The following is a 21,906-nucleotide window of genomic DNA, read 5'->3' as shown; positions in this document are numbered from 1 at the left end:
TTTTGCACTTCTCGGCTCCGTTTCATTCGCCGCCGTTTCTCACGGTCAGTCGGGGAGTACGGCGCCCGTTAATTGCCGTGACGCGGTGTCGCCAAAAATAGCCGTCCGTGACACCATCACGGTCTTTTAGGGGCGAAGCTCCTTAGGGCGTGGGCTGTGCGTCCCCTGTAGCCTGTATGTAGCCACCTCTAGTTTAGTTCTTGCAGTGTTCACTAGATGGCGGTACCGTCCCCTGTATGTAGCCACCTCTAGTTTAGTTCTTGCAGTGTTCACTAGATGGCGGTACCGTCTCCTGTATGTAGCCACCTCTCGTTTAGTTCTTGTAGTGTTTACTAGATGGTGGTACTTGTAGCTGATGATGAAAAGATGCAAGATGTTATAAACTAGAAAGCGGTACTTGTAGTTGATGAAAGACGCGATATCTTATAAAACAGGAATGATGTCACATATGGCGCGTGTCATTGGTTGAAGGCAATCGTTCGATTTAGTGCGGCGACGTACGCTAGGGGGAGCGATGTAATAAAATCGAGTGGGCAAAATGTACAGAGGATTCATGGTTTACCAGGTTTACCTCCGGAGCTTCGCCCACTCATCATCATTCACTTCGTGGATATGGCGGAATTTTTGATGGATCTCGAGCTTGGGGAAAATATTCCCTAGTCAGCCGATTAGTTCTTGTTCCTCAGTTTGTTTTTCTTCATCGTCTCAAGTCTGATCTATATGCCTATATTAACCGCTTTCATTACCAATCTCCTGAAATGGGTAAAAGCCATATCGCAAGTGTCAAACAAGCGACATTGGCAAAGCGTGCGCTTAGCCGCGCAAGGCTTAACACAACGAAGCCTGACGATATCGAAGACTAATCAGGTTGTTTCCACGCCTTGTCTAGGTGATTCAGGTAGTTTCCAGGTTGCTTCTAGGTCGTTGCTAGGCTTTACGTGTATGATGCTAGAGCGCAGAGAGGTTCGAGTGAAACCGTACCCAGTTAGGCACAGACACGACACGGGCAGGTACGTCGTCGTTGGCGTAGGTTTTCTATCGCTTTTAGGTCTTCTCGCAGCCACCGCTGCCTTTCAAGTTGCCTCTAGTAGTCTCTCGTTGTGCGTACTCGAGGTGATAGACTCGCCACCGTCGCATCGCAGTCCTGTTTCACCGCATAACAAATTTGCATTTGGGCTGGGCTGACTCGCGTCTCTTCTTTCTCCATGACATGGCTGTAACGCTTTTGTTGCAGTTTTCGACGACGTTATGCACGCGGGCATGCATTTTCTGGGCCTGCATATTTGAAGAGCAAACATAGCTCGAAACAGTTCGAATGTGGCTGCACACCGCACAACTTTCTCTCTCTCGCTTTCTCTCTCTCTCTCTCTCTGTGTGTGTGTGTGTGTGTGCGTGCGTGTGTGTGTGCGTGTGTGTGTGTGTGTGTGCGCGCGCGCGCGCCCGCAGGAGTGCATAGATGCAACACGTATACACGCCGCGTTTACAGTACACGTCACTTCATTATTATCCTGTCAGCGAACGTCCTCATGTTCATTGTTGTCTCGCTCCAAGCAAACATGCGTCAGCCGTTGTGCGACTTCAAGGAACTTGTACATGACCTTCGATATCGTGTCTTCACTAACAAAGAAGGACGATCGTTAATTCAAAAACAATTACGTTCAAATAGAAGTCTTCTTTGATGTTAAGATGTGGTGTTTAACGTCCCAAAACCACGGTATGATTATGAGAGACACCGTAGTGGAGGGCTCCGCAAATTTTGTCCACCAGGGGTTCTTTAACGTGCACCCAAATCTGAGCACACGGGCCTACAACATTTCCGCCTCCATCGGAAATGCAGCCGCCGCAGCCGGGATTCGATCCCGTGACCTGCGGGTCAGCAGCCGAGTACCTTAGCCACTAGACCACCGCGGCGGGGTAATATAGAAGTCTTCTAAATTTGTGCAGAATATGCGTATGTGCGTATTAACTGGTGAATGAATTTTACCGCATACTTATAAAACAGAGGCTTTCAAACAAAAGTTATGTGAAGTTCGTTGGATTTCTATAACATATTCTTTTTATCAGGGTTTTATATTTTATATCTTGAATTAAGGTTGCCATAAAACGTCGTTGCTGTGGTGGTCGTTGTCATCGACATCGTTGCCCTGAACGATCGTGTCATATGCGGGCGTCTCTATTACCCCACTGTAACTCCCATTGTCTTAAACTTTGCGAACTGCTTCATGAACGACAAGAAGTAATCTTCAACACGCTTGTATACACGCTTGTAACAGCTTGTATACACGCGCCACGCAAAACGGCATAAATTATTGTAGCCTTCCAATCACCTTTGTGGGTATAAAAGCCATGTTTTCTAAATGCTACGACAACGGTACTTTGTGCTCCTTCGCGGTATTGCTGCATTGTTCATGGCCGATCACCCGTTGTGGATTGAGCCATTCCTGTATGAACCGACTAAGGAGGATTTAAAAAAATTAAACGAAAAACATCTCTTTATAAATACCACCGCTCGCTAGTGGCGTCTTTCACGGCTCTCAATACCCCTACCCGTCCGACCACAATCCGTGGAAGCAACCAACCATCATCGCGGCTACCAGCGTGATAGGAGCGCGCGCCGTTCGTGCGTGGCTCCTTCCTCGTGACAGCCCCCGTGCCACCGCCGAGCTTGATCGAGACACGCTCGCTTCCTCTTTGGAACGCGTCCTGCCCAACGGGGAACGTTGACTTCGTGATGGAGCTCTCGGCGTCTAGCGAAACCGAAGCGAGCGAGGTGGAAAGGTCACGACGACGTGCTCCATGGCTGGGTGAGCACGCTTCTCTATCACTCGGTTCGGGAAAAGTGACGGGGCGCGGCCGAAGTCACGCAAGGACACCGTAAACGTTTCGTTCGACGCGAGCGTCTGTCCCACTTCGCTACTGTCGGAAGTGCTATCGCGAAACCCCCTAGTACAATTGACGCCCAGTTCCCAGCGATTGAAACGCGATAACTGCAGGTAGTATGGCGACCGGCGCTTTTTGCATCACCTCATGTAGAGCGCCCGAATGAGAGCAATAGCCTGGATGATATGCGAGAGTCCGAATTTAGCCATGCATTAATGAGCCTCCAGATATTATCGGATTTGGAGGCTCATTGATGTCTCTGTCGTATCGGTTCCCCAGCGAATGTTGAATTCGAGGGCCGTGATTTGACGCGATTCTTTTATATGGCCTCTGTATATCAACATATGACAACTTATTCCATATTAATATCTGCATTGTCTAAAGCAGTGTCGCTTATCCACAAGATGTTTCAGAAGAAGTCTGGGAGGAGGAAGGGGATAGAATACTTGCAATAGCGTAAGTTTTGGCTCAATTAAGTGTAGCGTGCAAGTTCACATCTCATCGGCGTCTAATTATTAACCCTTTGTTTTCCACAGCCAATTCACTTGTGTGAGTAAATATTTTTGGCGTACTTGTAATAATATTACCTAAGAAAATTGGAATAAACTGAAAACCGAGAAGATTTATCTTTAGTTACAGAAAAACCGAAGTGTCCACGTATGTGGACGCTGGGAACATGTTACGCTAGGTTCAACATCCGTCTTCACTTTAAACAGGAATTTCGCCTGCGGTCAAATCCTTTTCAACGCATTTATATCATCCTCAATTTATCACCGTTATTTACCATAATCACCATCATCATAAGTTCAACTCATTCATCAATATCAGCATTATCATCTTCATAATAGTTCATGTGGGCGCTTGCTAACGGCTTACTCAGCATTTTCATCATATTCATTATCGCCATCATCAACTCCTTATTCCTCATTTTCAACGATTTCATCATCCCCATCATTACCACCAAGGATCATTTGCTTGCCCACAGCTCGACTCCAACACGGTCCTAATCTTTATCGTCGTTGACCATCCCTGCTAATGCATTCGTGGTTACGTTCAAACTGAATGATTTTATCAGCAGCAGTAGCATTGTTCATGAGGCCTTCGCTTGTTGATGGCTCTGCTTCAACGCGCTAATACTCGGTGCTCTCGAAATTGGAATATTCGCTTCCGCTAGTCAAAATTATGGCATGTATATCTTCTTCATTTGATTTACCTCCCGAATAAAGCAAGTAAATTGTAAACATGACCTAAAAAACAGACAATGGTTTGTGCAAAGCCGCTCTGCAACGAAGCGGCTTGTACCACTCGGCGTTGACTCCGCATGCCTGGCTTCCAGAAAGGTAGACGCCGCAGCGCGACAGAACTCACAGAAAAACAAGAGAAGCCCTTTATTTTTGTGGAATAAAGCCTAATAATTTAAAAAAATTGGCAGATCCCACGTACAGTGGGAATCGATCATATGCGAAGCACGAATGAGAAATGTTGATATGTCACTTTAAAATCAGCACAACGTTACGAGGTGGAGGTATACATGATGCCGTACATGATTTCCGTGTCATGATTATCATGTTTGGATGTGTCATTTACCTTCGTCATCTATTCACGTCACGTGATACCAAATTTAGTATATGTGGAGCTAGCGAAACGGCCGCGAGCATGCTGTGAGCGTGGTATGTTGTCATGTCATGACACGTTGTCATGTCTTACATGACACGCGTGTCAAGATAATCATGCTTGCACCAGACACATATTTGGTCATTCATTGACGTCACGTAACACCAAGTTTGGTATATGTGGAGCTAGCAAAACGGCCGCGTGCGCATCATGAAGGGCCCAGTATACTCCAATATAGCGTTGACGCGCGTGCACGCTGGGCACAGCGAGGCTATGTTAGAAAAACTCCCAAGTATTTCCCCGAGGGTGAACATGGTTAAGTGCGAATGCACGGGGTGATGCTATGAGGGGTATTTATTAATTCGCACTATTATATTTATTAATCGCGTTGACGATTGCGAGCGGCGTCTTGACGCCGGCCTTCATCGCCCTTCTCCGCCTGACGCTTGCGTTGTCGTTCCGCTTCTTGGGCCGCGTTCGCGGCTCGATGCTGACGCCTCATCTCGGCCTCGCGAGCGCGCAGTTCACCATCCGCTGCACGCTTCGCCCGCTTGTCCTCGGCCTCGCGAGCGCGAAGTTCGGCATCCTCTGCACGCTTCGCCCGCTTGTCCTCGGCCTCGCGAGCGCGCAGTTCGGCATCCGCTGCACGCTTCGCCCGCTTACGTTCGGTCTCACGAGCCCTTCGCAGCGCCGCCTTGTCTTCCAACGTCGGCGAAACCACCGCGGTACCGTCACCTCCAACGACGGGTGCAGTGCTGGCATTCGGTTGTACTGCATTCGTTGTTGATGGTAGCGTTGCCTCCGGGACATCCATCGCACGACCCGCTCTCGACCGGAGACTGATGCTTAGTGCACACTGAAACATCCGCTTTCTACAGCGACCGAAATTCCCCTGCCGCCGAAACACAGCGTCGTTCGCACTGGACGCGCCCCGCGCCGCCGAATATGCCATCTACTACGGGGCGAACGCGGGATGGATGCGCTGTCACCCGGTTGTTTTCGCGGCTCGCAAACGCTACTACGCTATCCGGTGGTGTATACTTCGACAATTCTCGTACGCAAGAAGCAAGAAAAGACAGTAACTTTGCTGGCAAGTGGCTGTCTTGTAATGCATGAAGAGCAGAAAAACCACCGACGCCAGCGGCGTCGGTGGGTTCGTTTTGCTTTGCAAGACCGCAACAAGCTCGGTCACGCCAACAGCAAGCTCGGTCACCTATTTCACGAAATACGGAGGTGAAGTAGGCACAGAGTAGGTTAAACTCCCGTTGGTTTCAACATTCAGTTACGTGCACTGCAGCATAACAAGTGAGTAGGGCTTGGCCGCCATTTTTCAAAATTCCTTGACTAGCGCTCCTATTGGTCCCCGGTGACCGATTCGGCGGCAGACGCCGCAAAAATCGGTCCGAGAGCGATCGGCGCGGAGAGGGCCCTTTCGGCGGATCTCGCCGCCGCCGAACCGGATTCGGAGCACTTTCGGCGGCCGGAATGCTCAGTGTGAACGCGGCCTTAGAGAGAAGGCGGGCGCGCGAGAGAGAGGGGTGCGCGCGCAGCTGCAGCGAGCGAGGAGAGCGAAGGAGCGAGCTAAGGGGGAGGGGGACGCGCTCAGCGGCGTTAAAGATATAAGGCGCGTTACTGACACCGATATCAGCGTCGCGTCCGTGGCTTATTCGGTAGAGCGTCGCGCTGCGGCCCGCCAAGTCCTCTTTCTTTTAAAGATAGAGAGAAGACTGCGGACGCCGCCGACGGCGGTGGATGGTTTGGGGTCGCTTATAAAGTGTATTCACACTTAAAAACACGAGCACTCTATAGTTTGACGCCAGGCGCGACCAGCGTCCGTCAGCGCGACCCGGCGGCAATCTGGGTAAAATGCGACATGCTGCATTTCGCGCCGATGAGTTACCCAGACAACACTGCGTCTCCCTCTTTTCGTGACGGAGGGACGCCGGATGCGCTAAAACGCGCATGCGTCAAAGCAACGCAGCGCGGCGCGCGCTTGCGAGTACATGGCAGGACCGGCGCCTGGCGTGGCAACGCCAGTGTGATGCGACGAAATGAACGCCGGCGAGCACGAGCACCGCGTCACGTCGACATGTATTGGCGCCTTGACTGTGGCATGTAGTCATGTTTTCACATGACACGCATCTCATGATTATCATGTTTGCACCAGTCGCATACCTTCGTCATCCATTGGCGTCACGTAATACCAAATTTGGCATATGTGAAGCTAGCGAAACGGCCGCGATCGCATCATGAGTGTGACATGTAGTCATGTTGTTACATGACACGCATATCATTTTATGATGTTTGCACCAGTATCATACCTTCGTCATCCATTCACGTACCGTAATACCAAATTTGGTATACATGACGCTAGCGAAACAGCCGCGAGCACATCATGAGCATGGCATGTAGTCATGTTGTTACATGACACGCATGACATAATTTTTATGTTAGGGTGTGTTCCTCATGCAATCATGCCATTCCATATCAGTTTTGCAAAATGCCATATGAACTAAACCACCGCAAGAGCTGCAGGACCATGAAATGTAAATCATGACATTCAAGACATACATATCATGATTTTCATGTTATGACTAGTCCAATATGTTCTTCATACAGTCATGTTATGCCATTCCAAGTTAGTATCGATACCACTATTGAAACGGACAGGAGAGCTAGAAGTCGTGGATAGATAGATAGATAGATAGATAGATAGATAGATAGATAGATAGATAGATAGATAGATAGATAGATAGATAGATAGATAGATAGATAGATAGATAGATAGATAGATAGATAGATAGATAGATAGATGACACCTCTACAAGTGAACCACGAGGTCACTCTCCACTCGCATTCATATGCTTCGAATATACTGACGGCCAGTGGTTATGTCAGTTCCGTGAGAGTAGGATACAAACCCCACCTCACCAAGGGAATTTCGTTTGTTTTATTAAAGACGATAGACTTTTTTACGATACTTTAATGCAGAAATTTTGGTCTGTCTGTCTGTGTCTGTCTTTCTGTCTGTGTCTGTCTGTCTGTCTGTCTGTGTCTGTCTGTCTGTCTGTCTGTCTGTGTCTGTCTGTATGTGTCTGTTTGTCTGTCTGCGTCTGTCTGTCTGTGTCTGTCTGTCTCGTCTGTCAGTGTCTGTCTCTGTCTGCCTGTCTGTGTCTGTCTGTGTCTGTCTGTGTCTGTCTGTCTGTATGTGTCTGTCTGTCTGTCTGTCTGTCTGTCTGTCTGTGTCTGTCTGTCTGTGTCTGTCTGTCTGTCTGTCTGTCTGTCTGTCTGTCACAGCATTCAGCCAAGTCACAGTATTCAGCCATGCGGGCAACGTTTAAGCACTTGCTCTACGCCCAGCCATCTTGAACTGGTGGCTGCGTTCATACTTGTGAACACTGTCGATCAAAAAGCAAAACACTAAGGCAGAAAATCAATACGTAAGTATTAGATGGTGTGTTCCTTTACTAGAAAATACATAGATACTTAGTTTTGAAGACTGCAGTGTTTCTTAGGCTGCACTGAAAATGCAACGCTGTGCACGAAAGAAGGCCGGCAGAAGACTATTCTTTCGACGACATTTGCAGCGAAGCACGCAAGTACGCGGCCACCCTTTCTTCACTCCCCCGTATGTTACACATCCTCTCTACGGCCCACCCCGAGGCCTCCCTTGAGCTCATTTTTTTTTTTTACTCTTAAGTCTCCTTTCACCCTGGGTCCGTGACCCGTTTTAGCGAACGCCGACGACAGTGGCACATGGTCCGCAAAGACGGCTTCGCTGTAAAGCAGTCACAAAGGTGGCTTTTTTGCATGCAGATGTGAGCACGGTGAAGCCAGCTTCGAAGAGCACAATTTGCTGCATATGAACAGCCGTCCCTCAACTCATTCGGCATTGAATGTGCATGCTGGCTAGGTGTTAGCTGACCCTCCCCGACACCATAAAACATTCACTGGCGACACAATTTGCCTATTTTGTGAAGTAAATTTGATCGATTGTTCAGATGAAATGCATGTCACTGCTGCTCATAATCTTGGCTCCGCATTTTTTTTTTATGCGACAGCAGTCCCGGCGAGCCTCCCTCTCCCCGATTTCCCGTAGTGACGAAGGAATGGTGAGCCGCGGCGTTCTTGCTCGTATACTAGCAGCACTGTTGAGCACAGACTATCATTAGCTAATTACTGCTACTGTTGACTAAACATGACTGAATAATTAATATTATTGGTTAATTACGGCTAGTGCAGCCACATTGGCTAAATTATGCCTGGCGTTGATAAAATTATGTAATAAAGTAGCTATTGTTGGCTATCCATTGAAATATTAACATTGTCTCGATGCACATTTTAATAATTCAATTGTCTACTGATTTCACAATCTGCAGTTGCAATCTTCAGATATATCTCAAACTTCAATATTCAATGCCACGCCGTTGCCGTTCTGCGAACAGGAAATGAGGTGCATGACGAACAAATGCATCTATAACTTATAGTAGGACGAGCAGCGTGAAATACGGAGACGGAAAAAAAGAACGCAAGCGACCAGTTGATTGCGTGTCTTTTTCTGTCCACGTCTTTCGCGTTTCCACCCTCCAACTTGTCGGCCAACTATAGCCGACATGTTCACCCTCCAAGACATCAAGAACCAAAATGATGCAATTCGCAACATGCACCGCAGTCCCTGGCACCCTCATGCATGTAGACAACCCGGGACCCCAAATTTGTTTTGTCTCACTTTTTTGTTGTTGTTTTTTTGTCCTTCAGAGTTCGGGTCGACCACGTGCGGCATGTTGGCCTCCCTGGAAGAACAGGTGCTGCGGCGGCCGCAGCAGGCGGCCACCCTGTACCGGGGCCGGCGGCGCACGTTCGCCGACATTGACCGGTGCTCGGCGCGGATGGCCGAGGCGCTCCGCGCGCCTCCGGACTTCGCCGAGCCCGCAGACGTGGCCGCCTGCACGGCAGCGCCTGACGACACGCTGCTCGCATTCCTCGCCTGCCTGCGCCTCTCGGCCTGCTGCACGCCCATCCGGCCGTCCGCCTCCAACGCCCTGCTCGCCTCCATCATGGAGGAGCTGCCACCCGCCTGCACTGTGGTCGACAACGACACGGCCAGCCGCTTTGCGCAGGCGCGCGACAACAGAACGCTCAACATCAACGATGCTCTGAAGGTCAGGCCTTCAAAGCCAGACGCCGACTACACTGTGCTATAGCATTAAACGTATTAAGGTGCGCGCTGGCCTCCGAGCTCGGGTGGTGTGCCAACTAATCATCTGAGGGGTGTGCCTTAACCTTACTTAACCTTTCCTCAGGTGAAGCTGTTCCGTCTTTGCTTAATGTCCCGGGTCATGGCCGACATGATTTTGACGATAATAGTGGCTGAGGACCAGAGGTGTTGCTTCCTAAGAACTGTTTACTCCCTAGTTTACTCTTGAGATAGAGTGAGAAGCAACTTCTACTGAAATGAAAAGAGTAATATCACAGAGTGATGGAGGTTAAGCCGTGCCCGGTGGACACTTTTTCGGCTCGTTGTATGGCCCAGAACAAAGTTTCTAGGCTCGGCATTTCGAAATAAACTTTCCCATGCCTCGGGTAAGGGATTGGTCGGGGAAGTCGTGGACCAGAAACTGGCCACTGTAAGAAGCACGTTATCACTTCATTTTCATTTTTGCATTCATTGTAGAGGTTATTTTTTTATCCCGCACTTGGCCGACAGGGAGTGGGATAAGTGATCATTCGCCTCCCCCCCCCCCCCCCTCCGCAAATGCAAGACCGCTGTGTATGCCTACGGTATCCAGCGTGGGCAAACTGTTTTCATTCAAATTGCGAGCAGCGCGGAACAAGGGCTGTAGAGTTGAAGTGTGGAGCAATCGCATGTGCATTTGAATCAATTGATTGCTTTTGTATAATGAGCTCTGCTTGAGATTGCAAATTTTCGGTGCGGACATCTTCTATCCAGCGTTAAGCTCGCATTGTTACTCTTCCACTTGGCGCGTGGCGAAGTTCATTAGACGAGTATGCCGATCATTGATGTAATTAAGAAATAGGCAGCGTTCGGGAGGCCTTCCATCTTGCAAGTGAGGCAGGCTGATGTCGGTGAAATAGACGAGTTGCTACAGACGAGTTGCAAAAACTATAAGGCACCTTTCCTGCACTATAAAAAAATTCTGTCCATTGGCGATGCCTTCAGTGTAACGTTTCCCGTGTTTGGTCATGGCCAGTCTAGAAGGGCATCTCCGAGCCCACATTGTGCATTCACGTAAACATTTAACCTTTGAACTATTACGCGACAGCACACGTAGGGCTATTTGCTGTGTTCCCTGACCAGGACATAGGTTTCGCTGTGTCACCTATTTTGTTAACCGTCGGTGTGCGCGTAGCCTCGGGACGACGGTTCTGGCTGCTGGGATCGACCGTGGCTGAGGCGATCACCGTCGCCGTCGAGAAGCTCGCCGTCTCGGCGACCTCTGCTACAGATCCTGGGCGAAGATGCGGACGGACGCTGCGCTCTGGCCGCCGAACGCTGCCTGGGCCGAATCCAGTGGGAATGGAGCGATACCCAGGCCGACCGCGAGACCGTGGCCGTGCTGGACAGCGTGGACACGGCACGTTTTTGGGAGGACACGCTCAGTGCTCTCTGCGCAGGCGCCACCGTGGCTCTTGCCACAGAAGGCGAGCCCACATTCTTTATATAGTCGTAACTTTTGGGGTCTTAAAGCCTAAAACAATTACCGATGCGATTGTGTCATAGACATCGTGGTCGAGGGCTCCGGAAATTTCAACCACCCCGGGTTTTTTTTTTTTTTCTTACCATGTACCTAAATATAAGCATGCGGGTCTCTGGCATTCTGTTTCCATCTATATGCGGCCGTCGCGACCGGCATTCGATCCCGCGACCTTCGTATCAGCAGTCGGGCGCCACGAGAACACAGCGGCAGGTAAGCCCGCATCCAGGCGTCGAGCTATTCTTGGCGCAAGCGTGCACAAAAGTGTCATGTTCAGATAAGTCCAATTCGTAATCCTAGTTAATTCCGATTCTGCTCGCAAGGTGTAGGCGCCATCACTGATTCACTGAGGACGAAAGAATTCGCCGACGACTATACGATACTGCCCAACGCGAATTCCGCTTCGTGCTGGGGCAAGGTCAAGTGTGCTTGAAGTTTTGGCTTTCCGCAATGTATCGATTACACCATAAGACATAATTTTTTGGCGACAGCACCTGCTACGCCATGACTATAGTCTTTCTGCGGATAAGCGAGGTACCCGCTACACATCTGTAAGACATTATGTGCACTTAGTTTATGCTGCGTGTGGCTGACGACGAATTATGGCCGAGCACTTCGCAGTGGGTGGCAAACATTAACCCGCATACTCGTTGTGTAATTAGCGTTATGTGATGACTGGTTGCTGTTTTAGTCTTCTGCCGCGCCATATGCAAATGAGTTTCAAGCACCAGCGTGCACTGTGCTAGAAAACTCGACTGCCATGGAGAGGACACCGTGGTTAAAATCCCCTTTGATCCTATGGGTATTTTTTTCTCGTTCTATTCTTGTTATCGTTTGCGCCACCATAACGCCTCAGAATTGCGCTCTATAACATGGCGGAGTTAGACGGTATCGAGGATGTGTAGTTCCCGACTCTTGATTCCTGTGGTTGAGCACTGATGAGCGCTACAGCCAGCAGCACAATGTTTGCACAACACCAAGTGCCAGTAATATAAAATTTATAAGTCTATAAGTAATATCTGATATAATATAATATCTGATATAATATCAATATCGGCTATAGTATATATGTCTACAGCAGAAACGCGAATGCAGCTTCGCTGGTTATTCATACCCATGCGAATATTGCGGCCACACTTTATGTGTTTCTGTGCCCTCGGCTTTCTGCGTATTTTAGGTCTATTACGCTTTCGTTCTGTACCTGCAATTATTTCGGCTTACAAACTCGCCTGCCCGCCTCCCGGAAACTTACAACTCTGGTAGCGACCAGCCCTGCCAGGAACGGCAATGTTCGGGAGCGACCGCGATCCTGTGTGATGCGGTCTAACAAGGTTCGACAATCGTCGGATGCAGTTTGATTGGTCTACCGTGTTGTCAGCCGCATTGCGTACCCACTAGAAGTCCTGTGCTTTAAGGGGGCGAGGATCCTCACGCCGTGTGGTCGTACGTCCTGTGTCATCGTAGTCGTCGTAGCAGCCAGTTGCATTACATTGCACGTCAATAAAAACGACGTCACAGCATATCTACGGAGTGCATGATGATGAGCGGGGCTAAGTGTCCATCAGTCCGTCCGTGCGTTCGTCCGTACGTCCGCCCGTGCGTGCGACCGTTTCGGGCGGTCTGGCCTTGTAATTCTGAACGATGTTGAGCTTCCAGAGGCTGGTGGACGAGGCACGGACGTTTGCCAATTCCTCGTTGGTCTTAGGCACTCTTATTACCACGAGGACGGGCTGCGGAGAGCTTCGCTCCACTCGTAATTATTCACCTCATGGATATGCTGTGATTTTTTATTTAATAATAATAGTAACGAACTTGCAATTAAATAGACTTTTTATATGCATTTTGATACGTTCTGTGAAATGATGTGCACTAGTAGCAAAGATTCCTTTCTTTTTTTCTCTCTTATAATGCACATTTCTGTTTAAATACCACGTCATTCTACTCCTGCAATAGCCCTTTAATAAGGGGCTGAAAGTATAAATGAAATGAACAATATTTATTATTATTATTATTATTATTATTATTATTTGAGGGGTGTTGAACAAAAAACAGGAAATATGTCAGTGTGCTCTTTAAAAGGGAACATTCCTCCTTGGACATTGCAGAGGACAAGCGCTCCCCTAGCGCACTTCTCTGGTTCCTGCGCAACTCGTCAGCGACGCGAGTCGAAGTGACGCCGGACCTTCTGTTCGCGCTGCTGAGGCGCGCCGCGCTGGACCCCGGACCGGTGCTGCCCGAACTGCGGCTGGTCAAGTGCTCGCGGGGTCTGGTGACCACGCAGCTGGCGCGCCTCTTCCGGCGGACCCTGCCCGGGGCGAGGCTGGTGCGCGTGTACGAGAGGTCGGGTCACTCGATCGCCTACGAGTGCCCGCCAGAGGGCGAGCTGCGACACTTTGCCACGGACCACGGAGACTTCGTGACGATCGGCAGGCCCGTCGGCAACTGTCGCGCCGCCGTGTGCGAGCCTGGTGCCATAACTGAGTGCCTTCCGGTGCGTCAAGTCACTCGGGTGCAATGACGTAAATCCAGGAGATAATCCCATTGGGGGGAGACGTCTTTTCGTGGCGGCCATTTTGTTTTGATAAGTGAATTACCAGCAACGATTCAAAGCAATATGATTGGAAGTAACTATAAAGAAGACCCCATAGTGAGAACGTATAAATATAAAAAATAAACTCCGGAAAACACACTTGAAATTTCAAGAGAAATAAACTCCGAGAACATAGAGCACTAATTAAATGAAGGACTGTACTTGAGGGGGTCGACTCTAGCTTAAAAGCGTGTACGCACAATGGAGGAAGCCTATATATAGTGATGAGAATTTTCAACCAAGTATGGGGCGATCGAAGGCATTAATTGAGTACAGCAGGGTAAACAGCGACGGTAAATTAGGAGCGTCATTTAGAGCACAGCTGTATAGGCTTCCGATGGTGAGTTTCGCGCCATATATGACGACGTCATCGCAGGACGTTGCCGCTTGTTCATAGGCGGACCGGTCCCGAAGGAAGGGCCTCACCACGAAAGCTTCAGGGGGTCATGTCTTTTGCAAGATGTCTTGTTCTCAGTTAACTTAACGCGTTACTAAATGTACAGCCGGGTTCCGCATTGGAATGATGCAGAGAGTGTACCATGCTACCAAATTTCTATTTATTGCTTCTGAACGCGGTAACTATACAAGTGTTAAACAATAATCTTACGCACTGATGCAATGCCGCAAATAGCAAACTGTCTGCACGCAGGGAACTGTCGGTACGATCTGCTTCGGTGGTGCAAATGACGACTATTTGCTGCCAACAGGAGACAAAGGCTTCGTGGATTCCGATGGCTACTTCTATCTTACCGAGCGGACTGCTCCTATAATAGATGGTTGCAAGGTACGTATATGTCTGATGTAAATGGCTTATGAAGTACGCGGGACAACCATATACACATTACCATTGAATTATCCTGGACGTTGCTTATCTGCCAAACTTCTCGCCAGCGTGATTGCTCACGGTGGGGGGCTTTTTATACGATGACACCAACTTCAGCCATCGTCGGTCAGTGACGTCGATAAGATAAACCCAAGGATATTTCCTTTTCAAGTCATTCTTTCAAACATACCTTAATAAATCCTACTTTACTTAACTACAAGTTTACAACCTAGAAAAAATTGTAGGCTCTGCCCACTGTGACAGCCACGACTGTGGGCGAAGCCAACATTTTTTTTTCTTCGCTTGTAACCGAGTGAAAAAAAAAAAAACTTGGGGTACTTAGGTTACTTAGTGATAGCTTACAGTCTGGCAGTTATTTGACAAAGCGTGTTCATCACATTGTATACGCAGGCCGACATCGCCCTGATCACCAAGTGCCTTACTGACATACCAGTGGTGAGCGACGGTGAGGTGAGCTGGGAGCGGCTCAGCTCGCCCAAGGTCTCGCTGGTCGCCTTCTACTGGAGCACCACGCCGGGCGACACGTCGGGCGAGCTGTTCCGGCCGCTCAGTTCGAAGCTGCCCAGCTGGCAGTGGATGCCGCTGCTCATTCCGCTCGGTCCACTGCCCGTCGACAAGCGGCCGAACAAGCGCCAGTTGCTCAGGGAATACGCCGACGCCATCGTTAAGCTGCAGAGCTGCGGCGAGGTGAACGTGACGCGCGCCGCCACCGTACTCGTGGCCCTGGCCCGATCGCTCGACACGACTGTTGGTCACCTGGACATAGACAGGAGCTACACCAGTCAGAGGACAGGAAAGGGCGCCAGCTCCGTCTCTGATGCTGCCGCTCTCCTGAACCACATCGGATACCAGGTAAGCACGGAGAACTCGAATTTATCATTGGCATAGCCAGGGGGTCTGGAGACGGTGCTTTCAAGTGTACCTCAAATTTTACAATTTTTCATGTGTGCAATACACGCACACATACAAGGGTGGTAGACCCCTTCCACCACCAGAACATTTATGCCTGCACCCCTGCCAGTTTAATTTGCGAGTTCTGCGCAACTCCAAATGGTAATTGATATTACGAAAAAAAAAACACTTTTCCCGTTAGTGTGCACAGCTTCATCACCTAGCATTCAAACTTCATAAGTTCATGGAAATACCGCAGACATGAACGTAGCCAGAAAATTTTTTTCGGGCAGGGAGGAGAGTGTGTGTGTAGGGGGGGGGGACCTTTATGTACGTTCGTGCGCGCATGCTTGCATAAAACATTTCGAGGGTGAAAGAGGGTCGCGCCATTACTACAGAGACTCGGTGTCACTCTATGAACTTGTGAGCCCAAACAAAACTCGCAGGTGAGCGCTTCCGAGCTGAGCGGCACGGCGTCCCTGCGCCTTTTGGTGGAGCGCGCTGCGTGCACCATGACGCTGCCCGGGATGCCCGGAACGCGGAGGCTACGAGTCTCGCTCCTGGACGCGGGCACGTCGTTAGACGAGGTGGTCAACCTGCTGGCGCGCTCCTTCACGTCCAAGAACCGGCTGGACCTGGCGGTGCACAACACCGAGGAGCAGCACTGGCGGGGCCTGCGACACCTCTGGCCGCAGCTGATCGCCGATGGTGCCACGAGGCTCGTGCACGACGCCGAGACGGGAAAGCTGCTCGCCGTAGCAGTGTGCTGTGACTTTAGCGGACCGCAAACGGTGAGCGATAGCAAGTTTATGGCGAAAGTTTTAAGTAACTGATCAAACATCGCCGGTGGCGTCAACACGAGCGATGCAAAAATTGTTACGTGGTGACGTTCCCGTGTGACGTCACAGATGGCTAAAAGGTGACGGCATCACGACGTAGGAGTGGCGTCATCCCATGACGTTGTCACTTGGTCATGGCTATACACCGTGATCAGAGCATGGGTAGGCCAATCCCGGAGGCACGTGAAGTGTAGAATTTTTGCAATGCTGCCGATGCCGGAGGCTGCGCAACATCAGACCAAGTTTACAAAGTTTAGGGGCGCGGGTGGATCGATGCTTTCGCCTTCGAGTCACCTTGGGCGAATGCATGAGAATGAAAGACGGAGCTTTTTTTTTTTTTTTTTTTTTTACCAGCGCACACATACCGCGGAGTCAACGAAATGCGCCCTGTCTGTTTGGAGCAACAAGGTTAATGCAGAAAACAGGGGCAGGCGCTGCCGCACTGTCTTCCACACCACACGCCAATAATGCTGAATGCAGGAATATTTATTTGTTTGCTATATCAGTATTTGTGCATAGAGATAATGCGTAACTTTATTCTATACAACACGTGTACGACATGCTGTCGCATACGAAAAGGACAGCTAAGCCTTCCCCAGCCTTCACATACCAAAGAAAGAGGTGGGGTAAAGCTCCGACTGGACCACACGTGACACGTGACGTTCTGGAGCATATCTTTACTCGCGTTATACGCACGGAGTTATACGCACGGAGTAACGGAGTACACGGATTTTAATCACTGCGCGGCCGTCCGCAGGCGCCTGACGGCATGGCGGATTCGTTCTTGGCCATCGCCGAGATCAACGAGTCGATGGAGCGACCCCTGCGCGCGGCTGTCGCAGCGCTGGGTCGACGCTTGCTGCTCTGGTTCATGGTGGGCACCAGCACCGACCGACACGCCGACAACATCGCGCTCGTGCTGCTGCTGATGGCGAACACGCTGCACGACGCTAAGTCACTAGGCTACCATGGGGTCTGCAGCATCAACTCCCACCTGGTTACCAACGTGAGTGCGTCCGCGGTTTCAAGGGGGATGTGTCGGATGTACTTGCCCCTTCCCCTTCATGATGTGCGTGCGACGTACGGGCCGGCATATCACACGTGTCACTCGTTAATTATACTCGGCAACTTCAACTGTGTGCTCACGTATATCGTAATTAATTCTGCTAATTGGAACACAAGAAAAAATAGATACAAGAGGGGAGAGGTGAAGGGACGCAGACACGGCATACCTGACTGTTCAGTGTGTGTTGTCTCTTACTTGCTGCATGACCACAAAAAGGTAGGCATCTGCCTTTCCAGTATGCTTGTTCCGAGCCTGTAGAACACATGTGAGCACGCACTTGGTAGACATACGAAAGAACAGCTGAAAGAACTTGTCCTAATACGCCATCCTCCCCTTTTAAAGGGACATTAAAGACCAAGAAGCTTTTTGCGTATAAGTACACATTCACAATCCCGAAAACACCACTTTTACTTGGTAAGCGAGGACACGCGCCATAAAAAAAAAAAAAAATAGCGAGCGCAGACACCACCTTGAAATTCCCGCACCAGACACTGTGACCTCATAAATTTTTAAGGCGTCTATTGGGTCCTACATAAATTCTAATCGATAAAAGAGAACTACATTGTCCTCAGTGGGTGCCATAGACTTAGCATACGAAGTTTCAGAAAGTTTCGTCTGGCCAATGTCACGAAAATACGAAAAATACATTGTGGAATTACTTATGCCACTTCGGAGATTTTGGCGCTAAATCTAAAAATTAAACTTCAACCTTGATTTCTCCGCTAATAATAAACTTTTGACAATGAAATTTATGACAGAGTTCTCTGATTGCAGTTTATCAATTTGAAATTTTTCTCTTTAGTGTCCCTTTAACCCTTTAAAGAACCGGCAAACTCGCATTACAGCGCGAACGAAGGATTCACATTTTACATGTGCAAAAAGAAATGAGCTACCAAGGCCAGTGTGCACCCGGGGAGGGGTGGGGGTGAAAACAGTCCCATATATTAACATAATAGGGAGGGGGGGGGGGCTTCGACTTTACCGTAACGTTGCCTTTCACCCCCCACCCCCCCTCCTGAAAAAGAATCCTGTGTACGCTTATGAGCAAGGCTACTGACACAAAAACCCTTTTTGATTCGCCACTTAACTGAATATCTTTTTGTGCATGCCTATAATATTACTCCCAATTTTACATTTGCGTTTAGTTTGCGAAAACCCACTGTAACGAGGGAAACTATTCAAAACTCTCATTTCGAATTTGGCGCGGAAGTCACGGTGCCAAACAAAGTGAAATGACGCTACAAACTTTGCTGTATTTATGGAAGAGTAAAGAAAAATAAAAAAAGCCCAAATTTTTTTTCTTTTTTGTGGTTAAAAAAATTTAGCTGAAGCTTACATTATGTGATAGCATTTAACAACAGGAGCAAAAATACATGACGTCACATTATAATGCAGCGGGAATTTCAGAGACACGAGTGCTTGTTCAAAGGGACGCTTATGCATATTAGTAATGAACAATTTAACAATCCCGAAACATTAATCTTGTCACGACACGACGCTTAGTAAGCGAGACAACGCGCGAAAAAAGGAAATGCGGATGGAGTTTCTACCTTGTTAATCCTGCACCAAACGCCGATGTCAGAGATTTGAGAAGAGTCTACGCGTTTCTACGTAGCTTCTAATATATAAATATGACGTATATAGTCATTTGGGAGTGCCATATACCTAGCATACGAAACTTCGGAAAAATTACAAAACATACATTTTGAAATTTGTGGCATCACGTGTAGAGATTCTGGTGCGAAAATAAAAAAATAAAACTCCAACCTTTATTTCCTCCGCTGATAATGAACTTATGACAGCAAAACACATGACATGAGGGTTGTTAGAGTGCAGTTTGTCAATCTAAACCAAGTCATGATGGTTTCTCTACAGTGTCCATTTAATATGTGCGCCGGGTTTTCTACAATGTGTCTAAGAGCATTTTCCCTACTTTACATTGGTGTTGCGTATTGGTATTCTCGAACTCGTGTGAGTTGCATAAACCATCACAGTGTTGTAAGCGAGGATGATGATGTCAAACAGGGGCAGTACCAGTTTACCTTATTGCATGGCACTTTTTTTTTGTGCTTATTTAATAACAAAAAGGAGGCTCTAGGATAATTTAAGCCACCTGTGGTCAAACAAATACAATGTGTTTCATTTGTGGAATGCTGGAGCAAGCATGCAGAAAAAAAGTGAGGCTGGAGGAGGTGGAGGCATGGGTGCCCCTGAAGGAGCCAGAATGACACCTGTAGATTAGGCGACAAAAAGTCAAGCGCAGTGCTTTATGCTCCAGTCTGAGCGAACAGAAATATCAGATCATCGCAATATAACCCCAATTTCTAATCCTGGTGCTCTTTGCAGGTCGTCACGCAGCAGTGGTTCCAGTTCAACGTGTTCGACGAAGCCCCAGCCGCCGACTTCCAGTACTGCGGCCGCCGGCCATTCGCCGACATCCACGCAGGCACGAACATTACATCAGTGTGCCGATTCCTCGATCCCAGCTAACCCCACCTGGCATGCTTGCTTCGTTACAAGTGCAATTTCAAGAATCTCTCGTAAGCCTGGTGACGCAGTGCGAGTGGCAGTTTGCCAATGTTGGACATACCACTCCAAATGCTACAGCAGGTAACCTAGTTGACCCGTTGCCAAATTTGTGCCATAAAAAGTAAATTCATGACTGAACTGCCCATAGAATTATGCAATAAAGGTGCAGAGGCAACTTATTGTTGAATGAATTGTCTCAAATTGTGCATTTATTTGTTCACATGAGTAAAGAAAAGGCATCCGAAATATTATTTCAAGGTATCAAAAAGCTCTTAAAGTTTATTAATTCATGACGAGCTATTCATGTTTTTGAAATCGAAAGCAGCTCTCCTGGACTCGTTGAAGCAATGCCAGTAAATTCCCAGACTAATGAACACTCTTCTACATGAAGACTTTCAGTGAGGCACTGCTTCTGCAACAGGATATGGGTGTATGAGGCTGATCAATTTATGTGGCTACCAATGCTACCACTACAACTCCATAAAACCATGATGTGGGTATCTGGTATCTAGCGACTATCTGGTATCTAACAGGGGGGGGGGGACAAATTGCAAATGATGATTACTGGATTGGTTAAGGAAATTGGCACGGTAGGTCTGAAAAGGAACATGTGGGAAGCTAATGTTCAACAGTTTCAGAGGACAACACTTTCTGGTGGGCAGTAAGGCCCCTCACGCAGTAAAGGAATATGTCTAGTTAGGACAGGTGGTGAGTGCAGAGCCGAACCATGACACTAACATACCTATAATGGAATAAAAATAGGGTGATATGCATTTCGCAGGCATTTTATAGTTACAGATGGTTATTTTAGAACTATCTTTCAAGACAAAGGCACATAAAGGTTGCATCTTACTGTTACTTTCCTACGGAGCAGAAACCTGGAGGTTTACAAAGAGGGCTCAGCTTGCAATGTGGACAACGCAGCAAGCCAGAGGAAAAAAAAAAATGATGGGTCAAGACGAGAGCAGAGTGGGTCAGGGAACAAACTGGTGTTAAGGACATCGGAGTTGAAATAAGGAAGAAACGAACATGGGTGGGGCCCATAGCACGAAGGCACGGTAACTGCTGGTCATTTAGAACTAACCAACTGGATTACAAGAAAAGGCAAGAGTGAGAGCGAGAGGCGTAAGGTTAGGTGGGCAGATGAGATTAGCCTTATCTCTCCCAGCATCCACACATGTGGACTAACATAGTGCAGTGGGATCATTCTAGTTAACTCATTGCCTTAAAAATTTATTTGAAATGTTGGCATTTAGTTTCAGCATTTCATAAAAACAATTACATCTGTCCACACAAAGCTATATGGAGAGCTATACGTGTCCACTTCTGCAAGCAGCAGCACATGCACACAAAACAATGAAGGTTTTCTCAAGTAACCTGTAGATTGCTCATGCATCATTACATTTTCTAAGTGTGCAGCACCTTAACAGTCAGAGCTGTCGTATAGTGTCATTGCTTGGCGTAACGCTCCATGCGTAGAATATTCAAAACTTGCTAAAGCCAAGGAGAAGTCTTCCTCTTGTTCTCAAGTGCCTCGATTATGATTGTTTATCATCATGAGCAAAAAAGAACTAGCGCGCTTGGCACTAGCCAGAAACAGGAAAAAAACAGGAACCTAAGCGAAAAATCACAACAAACAGGAAAAAAGGGAAGTGAGAAATCGAAAGAAGAAAAAAAATAAAAAAATTGGAGCAGCAAGAAAGAAATAGAGTAAGAGAAAGAAATAAATACCAGAAAAGAAGAAATTGAGAAAAGAAAAAAAAAGAGAAAGGCTGTCCAGCTCTGCACTACAGGCTTGGCACCCCTAGTGCGAAACTGCCTTAACTTTTTTATAATTTATTGTCATTTATCATCAGATAAAGAGTAGTTTATAAAATATTCCACATTATTTAACAAAAGAAAAGGTTTATCTTGTTTTTGTGCAAATTCTGTTGAAC

At 48.1% G+C, this 21,906-nt stretch overlaps 1 protein-coding gene across 2 annotated transcripts in view; it reads left to right on the top strand.

Moving 5' to 3' along the window:
• Positions 1-20,156, top strand: part of LOC119170060 (uncharacterized) — a 33,500-nt gene extending 13,344 nt beyond the window's left edge. The window contains exons 1-9 of one of the 2 annotated variants that reach the window (XM_037421089.2): positions 2,652-2,804; positions 9,253-9,656; positions 10,866-11,157; positions 13,316-13,701; positions 14,450-14,584; positions 15,035-15,496; positions 15,982-16,326; positions 17,132-17,380; positions 19,787-20,156. In XM_037421089.2, coding sequence (XP_037276986.2) covers positions 2,732-2,804; positions 9,253-9,656; positions 10,866-11,157; positions 13,316-13,701; positions 14,450-14,584; positions 15,035-15,496; positions 15,982-16,326; positions 17,132-17,380; positions 19,787-19,930 — 2,490 coding nt within the window. In that variant the 5' untranslated portion in view covers positions 2,652-2,731 and the 3' untranslated portion in view covers positions 19,931-20,156. Of the gene's footprint in view, positions 1-2,651; positions 2,805-9,252; positions 9,657-10,865; positions 11,158-13,315; positions 13,702-14,449; positions 14,585-15,034; positions 15,497-15,981; positions 16,327-17,131; positions 17,381-19,786 lie in introns of those variants that run through there. The other variant, XM_037421088.2, reaches the window with a different exon arrangement.
• Positions 20,157-21,906: the final 1,750 nt, after the last annotated feature.

This window comes from Rhipicephalus microplus, chromosome 2 (genome assembly GCF_043290135.1).
Source record: "Rhipicephalus microplus isolate Deutch F79 chromosome 2, USDA_Rmic, whole genome shotgun sequence".
NCBI lineage: Eukaryota > Metazoa > Arthropoda > Arachnida > Ixodida > Ixodidae > Rhipicephalus > Rhipicephalus microplus.
Note: the sequence above shows the minus strand (reverse complement) of the source record. Positions and strands in the feature narration are given on the sequence as shown.